This window comes from Bufo gargarizans, chromosome 9 (assembly GCF_014858855.1).
Source record: "Bufo gargarizans isolate SCDJY-AF-19 chromosome 9, ASM1485885v1, whole genome shotgun sequence".
Classification (NCBI taxonomy): Eukaryota; Metazoa; Chordata; class Amphibia; order Anura; family Bufonidae; genus Bufo; species Bufo gargarizans.
The window spans coordinates 182,276,698-182,299,029 of NC_058088.1; the positions used below are offsets into that span (position 1 = coordinate 182,276,698).

At 48.3% G+C, this 22,332-nt stretch overlaps 1 protein-coding gene across 4 annotated transcripts in view; it reads right to left on the bottom strand.

Annotated features, from left to right (window-relative positions):
• ODF2 (outer dense fiber of sperm tails 2) overlaps positions 1 to 22,332 on the bottom strand; it is a 30,071-nt gene that overhangs the window by 4,185 nt on the left and 3,554 nt on the right. For 2 of the 4 annotated variants that reach the window (XM_044305905.1, XM_044305906.1), the window contains exons 4-19: positions 21,556 to 21,726; positions 21,288 to 21,475; positions 20,625 to 20,754; positions 20,412 to 20,543; positions 17,740 to 17,814; positions 17,323 to 17,394; positions 15,999 to 16,115; positions 14,212 to 14,397; positions 13,922 to 14,031; positions 13,638 to 13,773; positions 10,969 to 11,079; positions 9,066 to 9,170; positions 7,328 to 7,486; positions 6,806 to 6,906; positions 5,721 to 5,883; positions 4,707 to 4,832 (exon numbers count right to left, since the gene is read on the bottom strand). In XM_044305905.1, the coding sequence (XP_044161840.1) occupies positions 4,707 to 4,832; positions 5,721 to 5,883; positions 6,806 to 6,906; positions 7,328 to 7,486; positions 9,066 to 9,170; positions 10,969 to 11,079; positions 13,638 to 13,773; positions 13,922 to 14,031; positions 14,212 to 14,397; positions 15,999 to 16,115; positions 17,323 to 17,394; positions 17,740 to 17,814; positions 20,412 to 20,543; positions 20,625 to 20,754; positions 21,288 to 21,475; positions 21,556 to 21,726 (2,082 nt within the window). Of the gene's footprint in view, positions 1 to 4,706; positions 4,833 to 5,720; positions 5,884 to 6,805; positions 6,907 to 7,327; positions 7,487 to 9,065; positions 9,171 to 10,968; positions 11,080 to 13,637; positions 13,774 to 13,921; positions 14,032 to 14,211; positions 14,398 to 15,998; positions 16,116 to 17,322; positions 17,395 to 17,739; positions 17,815 to 20,411; positions 20,602 to 20,624; positions 20,755 to 21,287; positions 21,476 to 21,555; positions 21,727 to 22,332 lie in introns of all 4 variants that reach the window. The other 2 variants (XM_044305907.1, XM_044305908.1) reach the window with 2 other exon arrangements.

Sequence of the window (22,332 nt, forward strand, 5' to 3'; positions counted from 1 at the left end):
TCCCACAGAACCCCCGGTAAAACCCCTAAGTCCTACAACAGATCCTGGACAAAACACGGCCAGGAGCGAACACTAGCGAGCCCGCTAGAGTCGCCTGGGCAAGCGGGTGAAACCCAATGTGAACAGGCGCAGACCAGTAACACCGGCAGAACGGTCGGCAAAAACTGGTCCCGTCGGCCCCCGAGCAACGTAGTCCTGTAACCACCCGGAGTGGGGGAGCAGAAGGACAGACGGAAGGAACCGAAGGGTCCGCCCAGCAACCGCCAGGACAAGACAGGCTAAAGTCCATGCTGATGTAGCCACCACAGGAAGACGTCCTACAGTCCCGGTGTGGGAGATCTAATGACAATCTCGACCGAATGGGGGTCCTCCCAAGTTACAGCCAGAGTGAACAAGGGAGACAGCACGAGGCCAAGAGGAACATCAGAACCATCCACATGAACAACCAAGCTCTCCCCAGAGGGGAGGGCAGCGAAGGAACAGCCACTGAAGCGCGGCCGGGCAAAAGCCACATCGGAGGGAGCCGAGCCAAACCGAGTGGGAGCCAAGCAGAGCCGGCGAAAAAAGGCAGTCGAGACAGAGGCCGGCATAACACCCTACAACTGAAAGGAGGAGTGGGCAACAGGGAAGCCATAGGACAGCTCAAAGGCAGAACCCCGCTCACCGAGACGCCCGGTTCACTGCCACGCAGAAGGCGAGTACCCTGAAGAACCCAAGGTGGAGGTCCTACGGACCTGGGTAAGTGAGCACCCAAGAGCAGCTGGGTGACCATCCCGAGAAAAGCGGCCCGAACCCGGTAGCGGACCAGCCTAAAGCGCAGAGGGGGCGCCAAAAGAAAAAACTCATACTGCACGACACCCGAAGAGGAGGAAAAAACAGTAGCAGGCGAGGGAACAGCAGTCCCGCCAGAGCTAACGCAGAAATCGAGTGGCACTGCAAACGGCACTCTCGACCCAGTGACCACTTGCGCCGGGAAGCGAGTGCACGGGAGAACGAAAGGGTACGTATCAAAGAACCACGAACACTCCCCAGGTGGAAAGGCCAACGGACATGGTGGATGCCGAAACAACGGGACCACAATATACAGGCCAAACCAGAAAAACGAGCACCACCCAGCTCGGCGAAGTAGAGAGCAAGTAGAGCCCATCTACTCATATCTAAAGAATACACCTTTGAATACAGCGGCATACTTGTAATGCTTGTATGACAGCACCCAAGGGTTATACAGGTGGACAGAATGATCTCTTTAGAGAAGAGTGCAAGGCCCGTGACAGCACCACATCCCAAGAGAAAAAAGGGTATGTCGCAGGAGGAAGTGAGGCATACGTACGAACAGCCCCGCAAGCAGTGAGAAGGCCAACCCACCTATGGGAGAAGGCATACACGGCCCAAACAACGGACAGAGCGCACCAGAAAATTCCGCTCACTGCAAAAAAATAGTCACCCAGTGAAGGGGATCAGCCACAGAGCCCAACAGTACCAACGGAAGTGCAAAGTGCAACCTGAAAGGGAGTGATGCACAAGACATCAGTATGGCATGCGATGGGAACGCAGGCAGGCCCCCCAGAAAAGGGGGAAATGCACCTGGCAACACTGCAGCTGGTAAGAATGCAAAGGCCCGTCCCAAAGGGGGGTTGCCCAAGGCCAGTAACAACTTCAGAGAAGTAGAACATACCATAGTTCGCCCAGAAGGTGACTAATCACATGGCCGCACAGTACCCAGCGGGAACGCAGGAGGTCCGCCCAGAGAAAGGGGGACATGCACGGGGTTATCTTACCATAAAGCGAGTGCGCAATAACCCACCTAACACCGAATACTGTGAGAGTGCAACTACTCCACAACGAAGGAGAACAAGCAAGAATCCCGCACAGCATTTCAAGGACAGCCATGGGTCACGTGAGGGTGCAAATTCTTGCCCATGGATGAGGTGGGCCGTGTATGGCCCGCAACATATCCGGCGAAAGAGCAGTATTCCACCCAGAAAGGGGCGGGTAATGCACACGGCCGTCATCGCATCCAGCAAAAATGCAAGCACCCCGCCAAGGATGCGGGACATGCACATGGCCAGCAACGCACTGGCGAGAAAACAACCACAGTCAGTGGCGTTGTGCATATGCCGCCTGAGGAAAGGATACATGCTCATTGCTGGCAGCGATTCCAGTGAGTGCAGCACACCACCCAAGGAAGGTGTCGTGCACATGGCCGGCAGCGAATCCAGTGATAGTGCAGCAAACCACCTATGGAAGGAGTTCATGCACATGGCCGGCAGCAGATCCAGAGAGAGTGCAGCATTCCGCCTATGGACGGAGGTCATGCGTATGGCCGGCAGCGAATCCAGAAAGTGCAGCATTCCGCCTATGGAAGGAGGCAATGCACATGGCCGGCTCATGCATATGGCCGGCAGCGAATCCAGCGAGAGTGCAGCGTTCTGCCCATGGACGGAGGTCATGCATATGGCCGGCAGCGAATCCAGAGAGAGGGAGCGCAGCAGCCCTCCTTTGGACGGAGGTCATGCGTATGACCAGCAGCGAAGCCAGAGAGAGTGCAACATTCCACCTATGGAAGGAGGTCATGCATAAGGCCGTAGCGAACCCAGCGAGAGTACAGCATTCCGCCTATGGAAGGAGGTCATGCATATGGCCGTAGCGAACCCAGCGAGAGTGCAGCGTTCCGCCTATGGAAGGAGGTCATGCATATGGCCGTAGCGAATCCAGCGAGAGTGCAGCGTCCCGTCTATGGAAGGGGGTCACGCATATGGCCGTAGCAAACCCAGCGAGAGTGCAGCGTTCCGCCTATGGAAGGGGGTCGTGCACATGGTCAGCATCGTATGCGGTAAAAGGGCAGTATTCCGCCTACAGAAGGGGGTCATGCACAAGGCCAGCCCGCAGCCAGAGAGAGTGCAGTATGCCGCCTATAATGGGGGGTCATGCACATGGCCAGTACCGTGACTGGAGAAGGCGACTAATTCTGCCTATAGAAAAGGGCGGCCTGCACCTGGCCAGCGCCGTATCCCAGGAGAGGGCAAGGGTCCGCCTAGAAGGGGAACATGTATACCTGGCCAGTGCCACGGAGCGCAACATGCCGCCTATGGAATAGGGGCAGGCATACGGCCAGCGCTCTAAGGTCAGGCTGCAGCATCCTGCGCAGCCAACAAAAAAATACAGATACCTCATATATATATATATACACACATACTGTTAATTCTTTTTTTTTTTTTTTTTTTTTTTTTTTTTATTTATTTATTATTCTAAAACACAGCCTCTTTGAGGCAGGAAGGGGCCACCATATAAGGGCACAGCCTCTTTGAGAGGCTAGCCATCCTAGGGTCTCCTCCAGATGGGAGCCGTCGGGATCCAAGAGGTTAACAGGGATCCGACCTGAGAGCGGTGCAGCGATGCCCTGGGGGCGGGGGGACCTCCGGCGGGAAGAATTCGCGCCTGGAGAGTGCCCGCCCCCTCCAATCGAGGCCGGAAATTTGCGGCCTACTAGGCCGCGAAGCCGGGGCCTAAATTTTCGCGGCCGCGAAGCCGGGGCCTAAATTTTCGCGGTGCCCGGAGGTACCGGCAAGGACCTGGAGGGAGCGGAGCGGCGCGTGCATAATACCGGCCGCGGGAGCCCACCCCGCGGGCCGGAACAGTCAGGGGGCCCGAATCTTTCTGCGGCGCCCGGCCGACCGGAAAGACAGCCTCTGAGAGCAGCAGTGGTCGCCAGGGTCTGCTGGGACACCGCACCAGTCATGCCGGCCGCGGGTGCCCACCCCGCGGACCGGAAACAAGGGCCCTACGCTGCAGCCGTCAGGAGAGGGCCTCTGGCCCTGAGCAGCGCACCGGTAAGGCGATAGGGGGGGGGGGGGGGGGGGGGAACCCTGTGACCGGGTGCCCGTATAGAGGCAGCTCCCTGGGCGGCATGATAGGGACGCCAGCATAACCCCTCAGTGGGCACCTATTGTGGAGGGGAGGAGAGGGAGCTAATAAAACAAGCTAGGATGGGGCCAGCCTAGGACCAGCAGGGACCAATATGGGGGTCAGTCACGCAGGAGACCTGGGTGGGGGGAGGGGGTCGTAGGGCTGGAGAAGCCACTCTCTCACCACAGCCGTCTTCACCCTCGGTCCGTTCCAGCAGGGTCGCCCCTTCAGCTACTGGCACCGTAGTGGCAGGACGCTGGAAGAGGGGCTTGGCGTGCGGGCGACCCTTGCGCTGGCGGGATGCAGGGGAGCTGGGCTGCCCTGGTCCACCTTGCCTTCTGTGGGGGAGGCAGCAGTGCGGATGACCGGCACTGGCGCAGCTCAACCCCGGGAGAAACAGAGAGGTCTAGTGCGACTCTGTTGTCCCGTAATGTCTGGAACAAAAAGAAAAGAAAAAGTAAAAATCAAAATTAAAAACAAGGAGAAAACAGCCCTGCAGTAGCAGGGAGTGTCTTGCCTCCTTGGACACTAAGCAAAAAACTGGCAGCCTCTCTCTCCAGGCTGAGGGTATAGCTGTGGAGGAGGGGCTTAACAGTTTTCACTTAGTGTCACGCCTCCTATGGAGATGAGCTATACCCAAGGTCTTCTGTGTCCCCCAAGGAAACTGGGCGAGAAAATGAAAATTTCTCAGCCATTTAAAAACTATGGGGATAATTAATGAGCGCGGAAAGAAATGCTCTTTGCACCAGACTAATACAGCCGACACTCGCTCCAGATGTTATTTTAACGCCACAACTTACATCTTCTTTGCTACGGCGAAATTGGTTTAATTCGGTTTTGGTTCTGCTCAGTTGTGTCTCCAGATCCAGGAGTTTGGACTGCGTTACCCTCTCTTTGGATGAGGTTCGCTCCCTGGTCTGCTCCACCTGTAAAAATGTATTAGGAGTTTTCAGTTAGGAGGCTATAGACTACAAGTCTTCCAGCGACTGCTGCATTGTGTCTCGATGCATTGCTTGCCACGTCTAAGACCGGTTTTTAGATGACAGTCCAAGAAAAAAACAGTCCTTTTGATGGTCACATTTCCTGGACCAAGTGCAGCTCATCTGATCTTAACTCGAAGCATCATAGTGAATTATCACGTGAGTACTGGACAGTAGGAACTCACAGCGTTATTAATTCACTATGATGCGGCCATCACACAAACCATTTTCACTGGATAGCACATGCCTCTTTGAAACTGGATTTAAGGGGTTGGCAAACCCCCCTCTTGGGCAGACCTGCAAAGGGAAGCCTGCTTCCCAGCGCTGCCTCCCCACTCCTCTCCCTGCCTCTGCACACCCAGGATGTCACCTTCCATTTTGATGCCGCAGCAGTGGTGACCTTCTCCCCTTGTATCATGTCGAATGGTCACGTGACACAAAAGGAAGCAGGTCACTGCTGCGGCCAGTGATTGGCTGCAGTGGCGTCAAAATGGAAGTTGACATCCTGGTAGTGCAGTGGAGTAACCAGGCGGAAAAGGAGTCGGAAGACGGCATTGGTAAGCAGATGAGTATTCTTCCCTTTACAGGTCTGCGCAAGAGAGGGGGTTTGTTAAGCCCTCCCCCTAAAGGGGCACAGTGTGCCTTCATTCACTTGGTGGAGGCCAAAAGAGTGACATTAGACTTCCACCAAGCCCATATACATCAGTCTACCTCTGGTTCTACAGTATGGAAAGTATATACCATTGTATGGCTATGTAGTGGCATGCGTTGGAGGTGTACCTCCGATTGAAGGCTTGAATGTGCCTAGTCTGGTTCGGTATATGTCATACTTGCCTGTCTACGGGAGTCCTCAATGGCCGCCTCAAGCTGGCGAGATAAGGATGCACATTCCCGGGTTTTCTCCTCCAGACGCAGCTGGTTCTGATGAATTGTCTCTTCTCGTTTGGCCACCACTTGTAGAAGTTCTCGGTTCTGAGCTCCAGAGTCGTCTAATCTCCTGCAACAGCAAAGAATTGCATAAAGTGAGATTCTAACAATACTTGTGATTGTCCGACAGCGTATCCTCCTCCACTGTGTAAAATCTATTCCAGCCGGGGTCTGCTCTTGAGCTGTCCCTTTAGAGATCGGGCAGAGCGTTGATAAAGTCATAGGCCAAACTGTCCTCTTTACGATCAGTGCACAGATTGAGGCCGGGACAACGCTGGAGGCTGGACAGGTGAGCAAACCACTGCACGCTAGCTATGAAGGACCCCCTACACTGCTCTAGACCACCAAGTATTTCAAACTGAACCTCCTCTCTGCTCTAGACAACCAGGGATTTCAACGCCAACCCCTCCTGTGTGCCAGACCTCCAAGGATGCTGGTATTAACCCCTTCTATGCCCCAGACCACCGTGAGTTTTGACAGAGACCATTCCTCTGCTGTAAACCACCAAGGATTTTGACATTCACCCCTTTCAATGCTCCAAACCACCAAGAATGCTGACATTAACCCCTTATGTAACCTAGACCACCTGACATGCAGGCATAAACGCCTTATCTTTCCTTGACCAATTGGCATTCACTCTTTCATTGCCTTAGACCTCCAGGGATGATGATGATGATATCCTCTTCACTGGAAGATGGAGTCATTAAAGGTGTTTCCAAGGAATTAAATATGGAGGGAACATTGCTCACATTAGAGTTTCTGTTTGTGCAGACTCTAGGCTTGTGATGGTGGACAATACATTTGAGGTTCTGACAAGTAGACTACCAAGATTTGCAAGCAGATTTGAATGGGAATGGAGAATAAATCAAGAACAAGTTAGAAGGAACGCTCCAGGATCCTTAAAGCGGGGGGGGGGGGACCTCGTGTACTGACCGCAGTCCCTGCATTGGGTATAATACACAGAGCTTTGAGGCTATGCACAGACTACTGACCTTTCTAACTCTTCCAGTTTCAGAGCTAGGAGTTTATTCTCTTCCATCGCCGACTGATATCGATCTCGCGTGGACTCCATCTTGTCTCCCTGCTGCTCCATCTACCAAATGAATAAACAAGTAAAATCATTATTTGCTCTTACTGACAAAAACCTATAACTGGACTAATAACTGGTGGTTGTCACCCAGCTCCTCAATACGAAGCCTGTTTGGTCATTCATCCATTAACCCCCTTCCTACATTTTTTTTTACTCTGCCATCTGATAATCCAGAATCTCACAGTCCAGTACCAAATCCACCTTGTGTCGAATTCTCTTGCTTTGGACTTCAGAAGTCATTTATTTTATCCTGACATGGACACGTATTAAGATTTGAGCGGTGAAGCTAAATGACGTTACAGGACTGAGGCAGTTGCCAGTGGAGAATGGTATGGATGAAGTCATATCGAGAAGTCGGGGACTACTGCCTTCCCGCTGTATCCAGCTTCTTGATAGCGAAGCCACTGGGTGCCAGTTTCCTTACCCGAACTCGCAAATCTGAGATGATAGAAGAAAGCTCAGAGTTCTTCTGCTCGTATCCCTGAAGCTGCTCCTGACAGTCCTGAAGCTTCATCTCAGTCATCTTCAGCATCTCTGGTAGTTTCTCTAGTTCTTCCAAACGATGCTGAAATTTTCTATGAATCTGAAGACAAGGGAAGGCTACTTAGGATTCACCTAAATGCAGGGAACCTTTCTGGAAATTGGTGGACACAGACACAAGAAGTTGGATTCCTCCATGGACTGAGTGGTGGCAGTGTATGTTCTCAGACATTAGATCTCCTCAGCAATGCCATGATGTTAAGGCAAAAGGGCCTGGCTGTAGTTCCCGGCCCGGAGTGGTACTGTGCAGGAAAGACTTCTCCACCGCTGTTCCCTTCATTGTGAGAATAGATGGGGGTCCTATAGATGGGACCCACGCCGATCATAAAGTGATAGCACATCGTAGCGATATACCTTCATATAGATCGCTGATGGACCTCTCAGCCTTGCTTCAGGCGCCAATAGATCCAATCTTTATACTTAAATGGTCACTAACTTTTCATAGAGACCCATCAAAAGTTTAGATCAGCGAGGCTCTGAGCACTAAGACCCCCACCAATCCCTGGAATTAGGGGAGAAAAGAGCACCCATAGTGTGATGTCTCTCCTCGCTTCTGAGGACAGAATCGAGATGGGCCTATAGACTTCTATGGGGCTCAGCTATGTGCATGCTTCTCTCCCCTCGTTCTAGGTATAGGTGGGGGTCTCGGCGCTCAGACCCAAACTTTTGATGTATCTGTATGACAGATCAAAAGATTTTTGAAAAGTTGGTGATTATTTAAGATGAGAGCATTCACAGAGGTGTATATCTGAGTATCAGAAACCAGAGAAGAAGATGGCCTCTTTCAACAACTCCTTCCATCTTAAAATAGAACGTTCTTGAAGGCCATGGAGATTCTGGGCCAAGCACTTGAAAATATTAGACTGTCTAAAATGTTCACTAGACATCTGTTGGCTGCGTGATGCCTCAGTCTTATTAGTCCTGGTGGGAGAACCATCTTCCATTGCTCCTGTGTCCACCAATGACCAGAACGCATGGTTTTATGTAATAAGAACCAATTGCTCCAGAATGTATATCTGAAAACTGGTGCAGACAACTGATCCCCCCCAAAATATGGACCCTAAGACCTTCCAAACAATACGCTCAAGTCATAAGCCTCTGCAATGCATTCGATCTGCCACAATGGCCAACTGGATGTGTATCAGTGTGGCACGCTGCAAATGTCGGATATGCAGAACTGCATGTATGACAGATAATATAAAATCGGTTACTGCAACTCTCAGAGACGGTGGATGCAACTCTTAGGACACCACTTATGTGGTCGAAGATAGTCTTTTTAAGGGGTTTTAGGTCAATATCTGATCCTTAGAGTCCAACTCCCGGTTTGATAAGGGATGCAGCGTTTGGACGAGCACTGCAGCTTCTTCATAGAATACCCAGCACAGCACTGGACATTGTATAGTGGCTGTGCTTGGTATTGCATCTGAATCCCATTGACTTTAATGGGACTGAGCTGAACAAAGGTCATGTGACCGATGGACATGACGTCACAAACCGAGGAATAGGCCGCAGCCCTCACCTAGGCGGAAGTGACAGGGGTCAGACCTGCACCAAGGAGATATTGATGACCTATCCTGGGTCCCGGGAAAACATTGAAATTGTAAATGAGCCATTTTCCATACCTGATCGAGCTCCACGTTCATTTCCTCCTTCATGTTCTTATTCTCTAGGTCGGATCTTTCCAGCTTTAAGCACATCTGATCGGCCTCTTGACGGGTTTTTTTCATCTGCAGGAAAGAAAGAATTGGTTGAAGCATGGGATGTTCCCACCCTATGGGGACCATGGACGCATCAATGGGTATTTCATGCTATGGCTCCTGGTAGGTGGAACGCTTGATTCAATCAGCATTGAAGTAAAGGGGTTTTCTGGAATTTAAATAGTGAAGACCTGTCCTCGGGATAGCTCATCAATATTAGATCAGTTGGGGTCCAACTCCTGTCACCCTGGCCGATCAGCCATGACTGCAGTGAAGGCTGCAGCTTCTTCCTTCACCTGCGACATCAGGTCTATTAGTCACATTTTTAATCTTTATATTTAACATTTCAATTATAATCAGCAGATTCGATTATTTTTATTTTTTTACAAGCCTTTTTGGGATCGTAGTCTCTTGTTCTTTTGTCGTCAAATACATACATATAAATTAAAGATATAATAAATGTAAGTTCTAAAATGTTTGTTATTTAATGTATCTATCCTCTCCATACACATCATGTATTTCATTTGTGATCCCACTTCGGGAGTTGTCTGGTGTAGCCAAGACTTCATGATACATGATTTGGCCACTAATAGTACGGCATGTATTATCTGTGGGATTTTAGGCTACTTTCACACTTGCGGCAGAGTGATCCGGCAAGCAGTTCCGTCGCTGGCAAAACATATGCCAACTGATGGCATTTGTAAGACTGATCAGGATCCTGATCAGTCTGAAAAATGCCTGATCAGTCATAAAAATGCATTGAAATGCCGGATCCGTCTTTCCGGTGTCATCCGGCAAAACAAATCAGGCATTTACTTTTTTCAGTCTGCGCATGCGCCGACCAGAAGGACGGATCCGGCACTAATACATTCCTATGGGGAAAAAAAATGCTTGATCGGCCTTCAGGCAAGTCTTCAGTTTTTTTTCGCCGGAGATAAAACCGTAGCATGCTGCGGTTTTATCTTTTGCCTGATCAGTCAAAAAGACTGAACTGAAGACGTCCTGATGCATCCTGAACGGATTACTCTCCATTCAGAATGCATAAGGATTTGCCTGATCAGTTCTTTTCCGGTATCGAGCCCCTAGGACGGAACTCAGCGCCGGAAAAGAAAAACGCTAGTGTGAAAGTAGCCTAAATGCTTTTTCCGTCTTGTTCTTTATAAAGAAAAATATATATCTGGTCTAGTGGTATAGTTATTTTCCAGTGTGTTTCTATATATTGTTGGATGTTTTGCCAGAAGTTTTGAATGTTATTGCATGTCCATAATCCGTGCCATAGGCCTGTGTTGGACGAGTTACATTTAGGACATTTTGTTATTCTTTTTGGATTTTTATCATTTTTTTCAGAGGTTAAATCCTATATATGCCTTATGTATTATTTTAAAGAAGGTTTCATTCCATCTTTCGTTGTGTGCGCGCATTTGTTGACTTTTGACCATCCTTCTAATATTTTTTTCTGTATACTTTGATCTGAAAATTGAAGGGCCCATGTCCTAAAAAGTTTTTGGGGATATGTGCAGGCGAATAGATATTTTGTACGTTTTTAAATAGGTTTGAAACTGATAGATGATTTTGGGGTGTTTTCAATAAAAGATCAAATGTTGTTTTAGAGATGGGCTTTCTGCAGCTCAGTCCCATTCAAATGAGTGAGACCGAGCTGCCTCTTCGTGCAGCTGATCGGTGGGGGTGCTGGGAGTCAGACCTCCACCAATCTGATATTGATGACCTATCCTCGATGTATAAATCCCGGAAAACCCCTTTAAGTATGTATTAGGAGACTGTATGGCAGATTATCAGTTGTGACTACACACCAGACGGTATAACAAACCTGATCTTTGTAGGTGTCCACGAGACCCTCGTACTGCCGCAGAGAACTCTTCAGCTGATGCACCTCACTGTGAGCCAGAGTCAGCTTCTCCTCCACGGTTGTGAATTGTGTCTAAATTAATGAGAGATGAGATGAAAGTAGGTTAAACCCCGTTTACTGTGCGGACACCGGTCTGGAGAGAACGAGTGAAGAAGGGCGGATGCCCCAAGACTACAGATAATCCAGTAAATGCTATAATTATGGGGCCTACCTTACAGTGTCCCTTTAGGTTAGGGCTCCATAGTGAAATGTGGTCGCTCACATACTGTATGACCATTACTTCCATACCACTTCAGTACCTGGATCCCTGCCATCTTTTTCTCCCCATGTCAGATTTTTTTTCATAGGGGTATTATGGTTAGGACAAGTGATCCCCCTGTCCATTGAGTAGGAGATAATGATTATACTGGTGGGTGATCGGAGAACAGGGTTCCGTGCCCCTGTACGACTGAACTGGCTGGTTGTGAAAGGGCAGTGCCACTCCATTCATCTCCATGGGACTGGGAGAGTACAGCACTCGCCTATCTCTGGCAGTCCCATAGATTTTGAATAGGGTTCACTTGCTCGACCATCACCCCATCTAAACAGGAGACACAGGACCCACATTCTTATAACCAGTGGGCATACCATGGGTCAGACCCCTACCGATCTATCCAAAGGAAAGAGGACCACTTGCTCTAAAAGGAGTAGCTTGTAGGCCATGGCAATGCTGTAACTGATGATGCGGTCACCATGGTGCGAGAAAGATCATTTGCAATATAGATTGGGCTCAGAGCCAGTGTCGGACTGGGGTGCCTAGGGCCCACCAGTAAAATTATTTTGGGGGCCCACTGTACAAATATAATAAATAATCTAACAAGTTTTTTATATGAACATAGATGAGTTGAGGTGCTGTACATTGAATATACAGGGAGTGCAGAATTATTAGGCAAATGAGTATTTTGCCCACATCATCCTCTTTATGCATGTTGTCTTACTCCAAGCTGTATAGGCTCGAAAGCCTACTACCAATTAAGCATATTAGGTGATGTGCATCTCTGTAATGAGAAGGGGTGTGGTCTAATGACATCAACACCCTATATCAGGTGTGCATAATTATTAGGCAACTTCCTTTCCTTTGGCAAAATGGGTCAAAAGAAGGACTTGACAGGCTCAGAAAAGTCAAAAATAGTGAGATATCTTGCAGAGGGATGCAGCACTCTTAAAATTGCAAAGCTTCTGAAGCGTGATCATCAAACAATCAAGCGTTTCATTCAAAATAGTCAACAGGGTCGCAAGAAGCGTGTGGAAAAACCAAGGCGCAAAATAACTGCCCATGAACTGAGAAAAGTCAAGCGTGCAGCTGCCAAGATGCCACTTGCCACCAGTTTGGCCATATTTCAGAGCTGCAACATCACTGGAGTGCCCAAAAGCACAAGGTGTGCAATACTCAGAGACATGGCCAAGGTAAGAAAGGCTGAAAGACGACCACCACTGAACAAGACACACAAGCTGAAACGTCAAGACTGGGCCAAGAAATATCTCAAGACTGATTTTTCTAAGGTTTTATGGACTGATGAAATGAGAGTGAGTCTTGATGGGCCCGTGGCTGGATTGGTAAAGGGCAGAGAGCTCCAGTCCGACTCAGACGCCAGCAAGGTGGAGGTGGAGTACTGGTTTGGGCTGGTATCATCAAAGATGAGCTTGTGGGGCTTTTTCAGGTTGAGGATGGAGTCAAGCTCAACTCCCAGTCCTACTGCCAGTTTCTGGAAGACACCTTCTTCAAGCAGTGGTACAGGAAGAAGTCTGCATCCTTCAAGAAAAACATGATTTTCATGCAGGACAATGCTCCATCACACGCGTCCAAGTACTCCACAGCGTGGCTGGCAAGAAAGGGTATAAAAGAAGAAAATCTAATGACATGGCCTCCTTGTTCACCTGATCTGAACCCCATTGAGAACCTGTGGTCCATCATCAAATGTGAGATTTACAAGGAGGGAAAACAGTCCACCTCTCTGAACAGTGTCTGGGAGGCTGTGGTTGCTGCTGCACGCAATGTTGATGGTGAACAGATCAAAACACTGACAGAATCCATGGATGGCAGGCTTTTGAGTGTCCTTGCAAAGAAAGGTGGCTATATTGGCCACTGATTTGTTTTTGTTTTTGAATGTCAGAAATGTATATTTGTGAATGTTGAGATGTTATATTGGTTTCACTGGTAAAAATAAATAATTGAAATGGGTATATATTTGTTTTTTGTTAAGTTGCCTAATAATTATGCACAGTAATAGTCACCTGCACACACAGATATCCCCCTAAAATAGCTAAAACTAAAAACAAACTAAAAACTACTTCCAAAAATATTCAGCTTTGATATTAATGAGTTTTTTGGGTTCATTGAGAACATGGTTGTTGTTCAATAATAAAATTAATCCTCAAAAATACAACTTGCCTAATAATTCTGCACTCCCTGTATGTATGAAGCGCAGTAAGTCTACTCTGTTATCTGCCACTTGTGCAGGGGGTGGGAGACTAGGGGCCCACTTTGCCCAGGGGCCCACCGGGGAATTCCCCGGTGGGCCAGTCCGAGCCTGCTCAGAGCAGGACAACAGGTGCAGTCACTCGTGTACTTCTTCCTCTTAGTAACAGACCTTAAGTTTCTCCTGCTCCAGCCGAAGACTAGTGTTCTCTGCTGTCTCCTGGTGTAGTCGATCAAGCAAAGATTCCCGTTCAGAGCGCGCCTTCTCCTCCGCACGCTGCTTTTCTTCTAACATTTGGGTCAAGCGGCTGAGCAAACACAGAATTATTGGACATTACAACTTGGGTAAATCGCCGGTAAGTAATCAGATTAAGCCCCAGTATGTTTCCACTACAGAGATAGCAGATTAAACTGGTGTCTGCTTCCAGTCTGCCCATTATCGGTCACCCATCTTACTCATTTAGCAGGGCGACCTCAGACTCCACCTGACTCCTCTCTTTCGTCAGCATGGTACAATGGCTCTTAAAGGTGTCAACGCTTGATAGAGCGGAAGAAAGCTCGGCGTCCTGCCATAAAAGAAAAATGGTGGCATTAAGCTAAATGTATCTAATTGCAGTTACACAAGAGGAGTCCTACAACTACTATCACACCCATTGAGGATAACGATGGGAGTCCCAGTTGCTGGATCCCACCACCTGTGTGATATACGTGATTCACCCGTGTAATGTCACAATTACAGTACCTACCTTTGCCAGGAGCTGATTATTAAGCAGCTGCACCGTTTCCTCACTTTTCTCCGCCCGATGCTTTTGGGCACGAGCGGATTTCTTCAGACCTTCTTTGTCCGACTCAAGTTTGTGCCTGAGCTCGTTTAGTTGAACAGTCAGCAGTTCAAGTTCTTCTTTATGTCGGACTTCATTGTGCTCCATGTTCTGAAACCAGAAGAATAGAAAACCAAGGCTTGGATAAGGGATTGATAGAACATTGACAAACCAATGTGACTGGTGGAGATCTGTCATTTAGGACACCCGCTGATCCGCTGGGCTACTGATAACGGCACTTTAACCAACTGGGCCACATCATTGTCCTATACTGTGTGACTCGGGCTGCAGTTGGTTTTGGTCAGCTTGTCATGGTCATCCTTCAACAATACAAGTGGATCGCATGGCCACCCAAACAAAGTCTAACGGAGACAAAGTAGAAAATTGTAGCTTTGTTCTAACCACCGGACCACCGGTGATCAAACATAGGCAGCAAATCCTTGTCATATGCCATCAAGTCTGGACTCTAATACTGATTACCTGTCCTCAGGATAGCTCATCAGTATCTGATCGTGTGGGGGTCTGACTCCCGACAACCCAACCAACTCCGAATGGTAAGAGGCAGTGGTGCTTGACCGCAGCTGAATGGCGGTGGGGGGAGCTGGGTCATCAGCATTTGAGACCCAGACAACCCATTTAGAGGGGTTGTCTGACTTAAGCAAATGGCATTTATCATACAGTACATCTCGCAGGTTATGGAAACAGGACGCTCGTCTGGTTCCATAGTCCTGACCACCGCTGTCTGCTGCATCCAAGCAGGAGAAGGTTGGTGGGGATGGGAGCGGAATTTAAAGGGGGTTGTCTCACTTCAGCATATGGCATTTATCATGTAGACAATGTTAATATATTGCGATGGCCCATATTGCCTCCTTTGCTGGCTTGATTCATTTTTCGATCGCATTATACACTGTTCGTTTCCAGGGGTTATGGCCACTGCTGCAGCGCAGATACGAGGTGGCCGTGACCGTGACCGCAACTGCTGCACATGTGTGAATATGCGCACTCCCACGGTCCCGGACACCAGAGTCCCGGACACGCTGCAGGGTGGTCATAACCCCTGGAAACAAGCAGCGTATAATGTGATGGAAAAATGAATAAAAAGCCAGAAAAGGAGGCAATATGGACAATCACAATACATTAGGAAGTGCCTTATATTAACTTTCTCTACATGATAAATTTTGCTGAAGTGAGATAACCCCTTTAAAACGGCGTACCCTTCTCAGGTTAGCCTCATCTGTTTCCGTAATTCCGATCAGCCCTGGATGCCAGGCGGGTGGGGTAAGGGAGACCCATCTAAGAGAGGTGCAAGTGGGACCTGCATCTATCAGACATTTATGTCATATCCCTTTAATCACTGCATGCCATTACTGATTCCCTCTAAGGGCCCATTCACACGTCCGTGTGTGTTTTGCGGACCGCACATCGCCGGCACTTAATAGAAAATGCCTATTCTTGTCCGCAATTGCGGACAAGAATAGGACATGTTCTATTTTTTTTTTTTCGGGAACGGAATTGCGGACCCGGAAGTGCGGATCCGCAATTCCGGATCCGGGCAGCACATCTTGCTGCCCCATAGAAATAAATGGGTCCGCAATTCCGTTCCACAAAATGCGGAACTAAATTGCGGACGTGTGAATGGAGTCTAATACGGATGCCCTCTTAGGACAAACAACATGGAGTTGTCTTCACCACATCACTCTCTTCTTTCTTACCCTCAGCTGGACAGACAGCCGATTATTCTCGGCCTCCCGGCTCCTCAGCTGCCCCTGTAAGTGAGCTCTTGTGGCTTCTAGAGACTTCGTAAATTCGGTCGATGTCCTGCTTAGATCCTATAGAAAAGTCAGAACAGAGGGGACATGTGATTCCCATAGCAACTATAATCAGGATCCGTCCCAATCCTCCTCATGGCATGCACGTTCATACTAAGGAGGAGCGAAATGGATTCTGCCAGCTAGAATTAGTCCCAAAATTCCCACAAAGTTGGGTTTGTAACAAGACGACTTTTTGCGATTAGTTTCAGGTGAATGAGAGAGAAATACTAGTATGCTGCTCTGGGTTTCTGGCCAAGATATATGCGTTGTCTGGCGGAGGGTACTCTTTCTAATTACAGAGAGTGCCCAGTATGCGTAGTATGTGTGTGGAGCATTGTAGGCTACTAACGCTTGGGTTAGCTTTCCTAACCTATCTGATGCCAGCAGATGTAAGATGTACTTATGTGTTACATTTTTTTCCCCAGAAACCGAGAGGAGTGTTGCCTGGCTCATGATTCTCCTCGTGCATACTTACCGCCCTCCATAGGGAGAAATAGTAGGCCAACCAAGGCCTCTCAGGCAACCAAGCTAATGTTCATAGCTCTGTTCTGTTACTTTAGAAAATGGCATTTATCATGTAGAGAAAGCTAATACGAGGCCCTTACTAATGTATTGTGATTGTCCATATTGCTTCTTTTTCTGGCTAGACTCATTTCTCCATCACATTATACACTGCTCGTTTCCATGGTTACGACCACCCTTCAATCCAGCGTCAGTGGCCGTGTTTTTACACTATAGGAAAAAGCTCTGGCCTGTGTGTGCTCCTATGGTCCTGGCCACCAGCGAGGCCAGTGCTTTTTTTCCTGTAGTGTGGAAACACGGCTACCGATGCTGGAATGAAGGGTGGTTGTAACCATGGAAACGAGATGGAAAAATGAGTCTAGCCAGCAAAGGAAGCAATATGGACAATTACTATACATTAGTGTCTTGTATTAGCTTTAGCTTTCTCTACATAATAAATGCCACTTGCTGAACTGAGACAACCCCTTTAAAGGGTAGTTACCCAGAAAAAAAACTGGGTTCCTAGTATGAGATATTCAGTTTTCCTTTTCTTTTTGGAAAGGAGACTAGCTAGCATTATGTGGGGATGCCAGCATAGAAATAGATAAAAAAACAACAAAAAAATAAATAAAAAATCTTTGAACTAAAAAATAATAATAATAATAAATAAATAAATAAATGGTGAATCGGACCTGAAGCCAATTTGCTCATCTCTAGCTCCTACCTTTTCTGTCTTCAGCTGAATCCTGAGATCTTCCAGTTCTTTTTCTCTCTCGTGAAGTCTCAGTTGGAGATGCTACATAAAAGGGAAACATCAGGGATTAGAGACGGTCACGTAACACAGACGAAGGTTCCCGTATGGGGACAGGGCGTATATTCTCTGTCCTCAGAGGTGCCTTTGAGTGCCAACACTGTTTAGGGCAATTCGGCCAATTGTAGTCCACCCATAGCCTGCATACATCTCTAGCATGTTACATCTGCAGAGATGTAAACGTCCCGCGGGGTCAGCGCCCGTGGAGCTACTGGCTCTGCTCGGAGAAGGCGGAATGGCTTCTGTCTATAATATAGTCAGAGCCAGTGATAGTGGCGGATCCCATAATCATCAGTTCCTCGCCTCCCCACTAGAGGGCAGTGTCCGTACCGCTCTCTCGGTGTCCGCATCGGACAGCTTCCTCAGTAACAGCTCCTTCTGCTCCAGCAGTCGATGAGTCTCGGTCTGTAAGAAATGAAGAACGACAATCGATCAGTATTCTCCATGCCTCCACCATTTTCAGAATACGTCAAAAGGACCCTACAAACCTGCATTACAATGGATTATTTTTTTACGCTGCCCTTTTTTACAAAAACGACATCTGAGATTTAAAGGGTTTGCCCGAGATTTAAAAAACAAACAAAAAACATGGCCGCTGTCCATAGTTTGCATCTGGTTTTGCAGCTCTGCTTTGTTGAAAGGGGCTGAGCTGCAATACCACCTTCAACCTGAAGACAAGTGTGGCACTGCTTACTTTTTAAAGAATGCAGCCATGTTTTTCTTATTCTGTACAACCCATTTAAAGGCTATGGACACATTAGAGGCATTTGTTTTATGTTTGCATTTTACTAATTTTGGGCTAAAAATCATTGTTTCCATGGGTCTTTATTAAACATGTTCAGCTGTTTCTGAGATACAAGGGTTAAAAATCAATCAGTCTGTTTGCAGGGTGTTTCTGTTTTCTTTGAATCCCGTCATCTGAGAGCTCTTATCTCTGATCTCCTGGCCACTCACTATAGCTCAATTTCTATCAAACTAATAAACATACAGCTTAAAGGGGTTGTCCAAGTTGTTCTTATGGATGACCTATATCATATCGTCTGGAGTACGACACCCGGCACCCCCACCGATCAGCTGGTTGAAGAGAAGGCGCGCACCGTGCCAGCGCAGCCTTTTCTTCATTGTTTACCTGCTCGCCGTCACAACGGCAGCAGGGAGCAGGTGTATCTACAAGGAGCCGACCCATTCACTTCAATGGGACAGCTCGTTCCTATTCAAGTGTATGGGATCCAGCCATCCCATTGAAGTGAATGGGTCGGCTCCTTGTAAATACACCTGCTGCCATCGTGACGGCGAGCAGGTAAACAATGAAGAGAAGGCTGCGCTGGCACGGTGCGCGCCCTCTTTTCAACTGGCTGATCGGTGGGGGTGTCAGGTGTCGGGCCCCCGTCGATCTGATATTAATGACCTATCCTGGGAATAGGTCGTCAATAAAAAAACTTGGACAACCACTTTAAATAAGTGTTTATGAGGTCAGGAGATCAGAGATAAGAGCCGTCAGATGACAGGATTCAGAAAACAGAACCACACTGCTAACAGACTGATTTTTAAGCCCTGTATCCCAGAAACGGCTGAATATTTTTAATAAAGACCAACTGAAAAAAATATTTTTGGCCTAAAATGAGTAAAATGCAATCATAAAAAAATAAATAAAAATGTGATAAATTCCTCCCTATGGCCCCTTTAACACGGGCTAGTTTTCCGCGCGGGTGCAATGCGTGACGTGAACGCATTGCACCCGCACTGAATCCGGACCCATTCTATTAGGCTGTGCACATGAGCTGTGATTTTCACGCATCACTTGTGCGTTGCGTGAAAATCGCAGCATCTTCTATATTGTGCGTTTTTCACGCAACACAGGCCCCATAGAAGTGAATGGGGCTGCGTGAAAATCGCAAGCATCCGCAAGCAAGTGCGGATGCGGTGCGATTTTCACGCACGGTTGCTAGGAGACGATCGGGATGGAGACCCGTTCATTATTATTTCCCTTATAACATGGTTAGAAAGGGAAAATAATAGCATTCTTAATAGAGAATGCATAGTACAATAGGGCTGGAGGGGTTAAATTATTATTTTTTTAACTCACCTTAATCCACTCGCTCGCGCAGCCCGGCTTCTCTTCTGTTTTCATGTTTGCTGTGCACTACGCTCATCACATGGTCCGTCACATGATCCATCACCATGGTAAAAAAAAATCATGTGATGGACCATGTGATGAGAGCAGTGACGTCATCAAAGGTCCTATTCCTCAAAGAAGAAGACAGAAGAGATGCCCGCTGCGAGATCAAGTGGATTAAGGTGGGTTAAATTATATTTTTTTTAACCCCTCCAGCGCTATTGTACTATGCATTCTGTATTCAGAATGCTATTATTTTCCCTTATAACCATGTTATAAGGGAAAATAATACAATCTACACAACCTTGAACCCAAACCTGAACTTCCATGAAGAAGTTCGGGTCTGGGTACCACATTCAGTTTTTCATCACGCGCGTGCAAAACGCATTGCACCCAAGCGATAAAAACTGAACAACGGAACGCAATCGCAGTCACAACTGACTGCAATTGGGTACCTACTCGCGTGGGTTTGCCGCAACGCATCCGGACCCTATCCGGACACGCTCATCTGCAAGGGGCCTATGCCTTTTGAGTAAATACTGGGATCAGACCTCTCCTCCCCCTTGAAGCTGATTGAAGAAGTAGCTACGTTACACCTCCAGTTCACCACAGTCCCTCCGGCTCCCTAGAAATGCATAGCCCCTGCTTTATTCCCTCCTATATGTTCTCTGTGGTTCCTCCCGTAAGGTTTAAAACTAATTTTAAAGGGGTGGTCCAGGATTAGAAAAAAAAACATGGCTGCTTTCTTCCAAAAAGAGCACCCCACCTGTCCACAGGTTGCGTGTGGTACTGCTGCTCCGCTCCATTTACTTTAAAGGAGTTGCACACTACCTATGGACGGGTGCGGCAGTGATTTTTGGAAACCCCATTGGTTATAGACGCTCACCTCTCGGCAGTGCTGCTCTCTCAGCAGGGTCCTCAGGGTTCTGTTAGTCTCTTCAAACGTATTCAGTTTTTCCACGAGGATTTCCTTCTGCCGGGTGAGCAGGTTGAAGTCTGTACTTGTCATTCTCTTCTCCTGCAAAGCACAGGCGTCTTCAGGATTGAGGTGGGGGTCACCATCTAGAGAGTCAGCCCTATAAACATACACATCACTTACATGTCTTATCTGGTTCATAGTGTCCCGCAACTGGTCGACCTGTCTCGCTGCTTCTGCCCCGTCCATCTCCGCTTCCACCAGTTTTGACAGCAGATGGGACTTCTCTTGCTGCAGCTGCTGTTTCTGCTGCCTGAAATGGCCGATACCACGTGACACAATACAAGGCAGATTCTATCAGCAGGTAAGTACGGTATCTTCCAGGGGTTGGCCCATCTCACACTTGCAATATGCCACCAATGTCTGATAGGTGTGCGTCCCAGAGGTGAGACCTGCCCCTATCTCTAGAACAGGGCTTCCAAAACGAAGGAGTTTGCACGGCGCATGCGCAGCGTGCTCTCTATTCACTTCTAAGGGAGTTATGAAAAGAGTCGAGCGAGTTTGCTGTGCTATTTTCGGAAGGCCCATAGAGGTTAATGGAGAAGTGCAGCCACCTCTCCATTGACCGCTATGGGAGTTCCGGAAATAGCTGAGCTGGCACTCCCATAAAAGTGATTGGAGGGTGGTCGCGCTTGCGTGGAGCACTCTCATCGGCGTTGGGGACCCCTTTCTAGAGGTGGGACCTGCACCTATCAGACATTGTTGGCTTATCCTAGCGATATTCAACCAAAGCGCAAGACTGGCCAACAACCCCTTTAAGAGAGTTGAACCATTCTAGATACCTACAAGCTAAAGTCGGTCTCTTCCTTGATTCGGTCAATGCTCCGCCTCAGACGGGAGTTTTCATTCTCCGTCTCCACCAGCTCCAGAGACACCTCGTTCAGCTCTTCGTTCTTGGAAGTCAGTGCCCGCTGGGAGGCAGCCAGTCGCTCTTCATATCTCTCCACAGAGTGGTCCCTCTTCTTCTGCTCCACCTGACGGTAAGTGGACAACATAGGTTGGTTCATCTTCTGTGACCTTGTGCCGGTGAACTTCTCTGGGCCAGTCTCCTTACCTCGTTCTTCAAGGTCCCAACCTCAGACATCAAGCTGTCGATCTTCTTTTCGTAGGAGTTGATCTTGCCGCGCAGGTACTCCTCTTCGTCGGTGGACAGGTCGCTCATGCGCAGGGCTGACATCATCTTCTCCATGTCTGGGGGGGTGATCTCCAAGCGATGGGTCAAACCCTGCAGAGGAGAATGTAGAAAAGCTTTTATAATTTCCAATGACATTAATGCCACGGATGTCTGACTGGTGGGGGGGGGTCCAACAGACTTGACCCCCCGCAGTTCACTAGAATAAACTGAGACATTTTTAAGGGGTCTTGCTGCTGCCTCAAGGAGAAGGAACACTTTCAAAGGGGTTTTCCAAGAAATATAGATGGCTGTCAGGGTACGTCATGCATAAATATCTGATCGGCGGGGGTCCATCTTCCAGGACCCTGATCAGCTGCAGTGAGCACCGCGGCCTCTTCCTTGATCAGTGACATCACGTCCATCGGTCACATGACCTAGGTGCAGCACAGTCCCATCCAAATGAATGGGCCGGAGCTGCTATACCATGCACAGCCACTATATGATGAAAGGCGCTGTGTGGTAAGCTATGAGGAGGTCACAGCACTCTGGCCTCTTCAAACAGCTGATCGGCGGGGGGGACCAGAAGTCGGACCCCCACTGATCAGATACCGATGACCTGTCCTGAGGATAAGCCATCACTATTGAAGTCCCCTTCTCAGTCCCTCAGAAACCATATAGACCAGGGATCGGCAACCTCCAACACTCCAGCTATTCTGA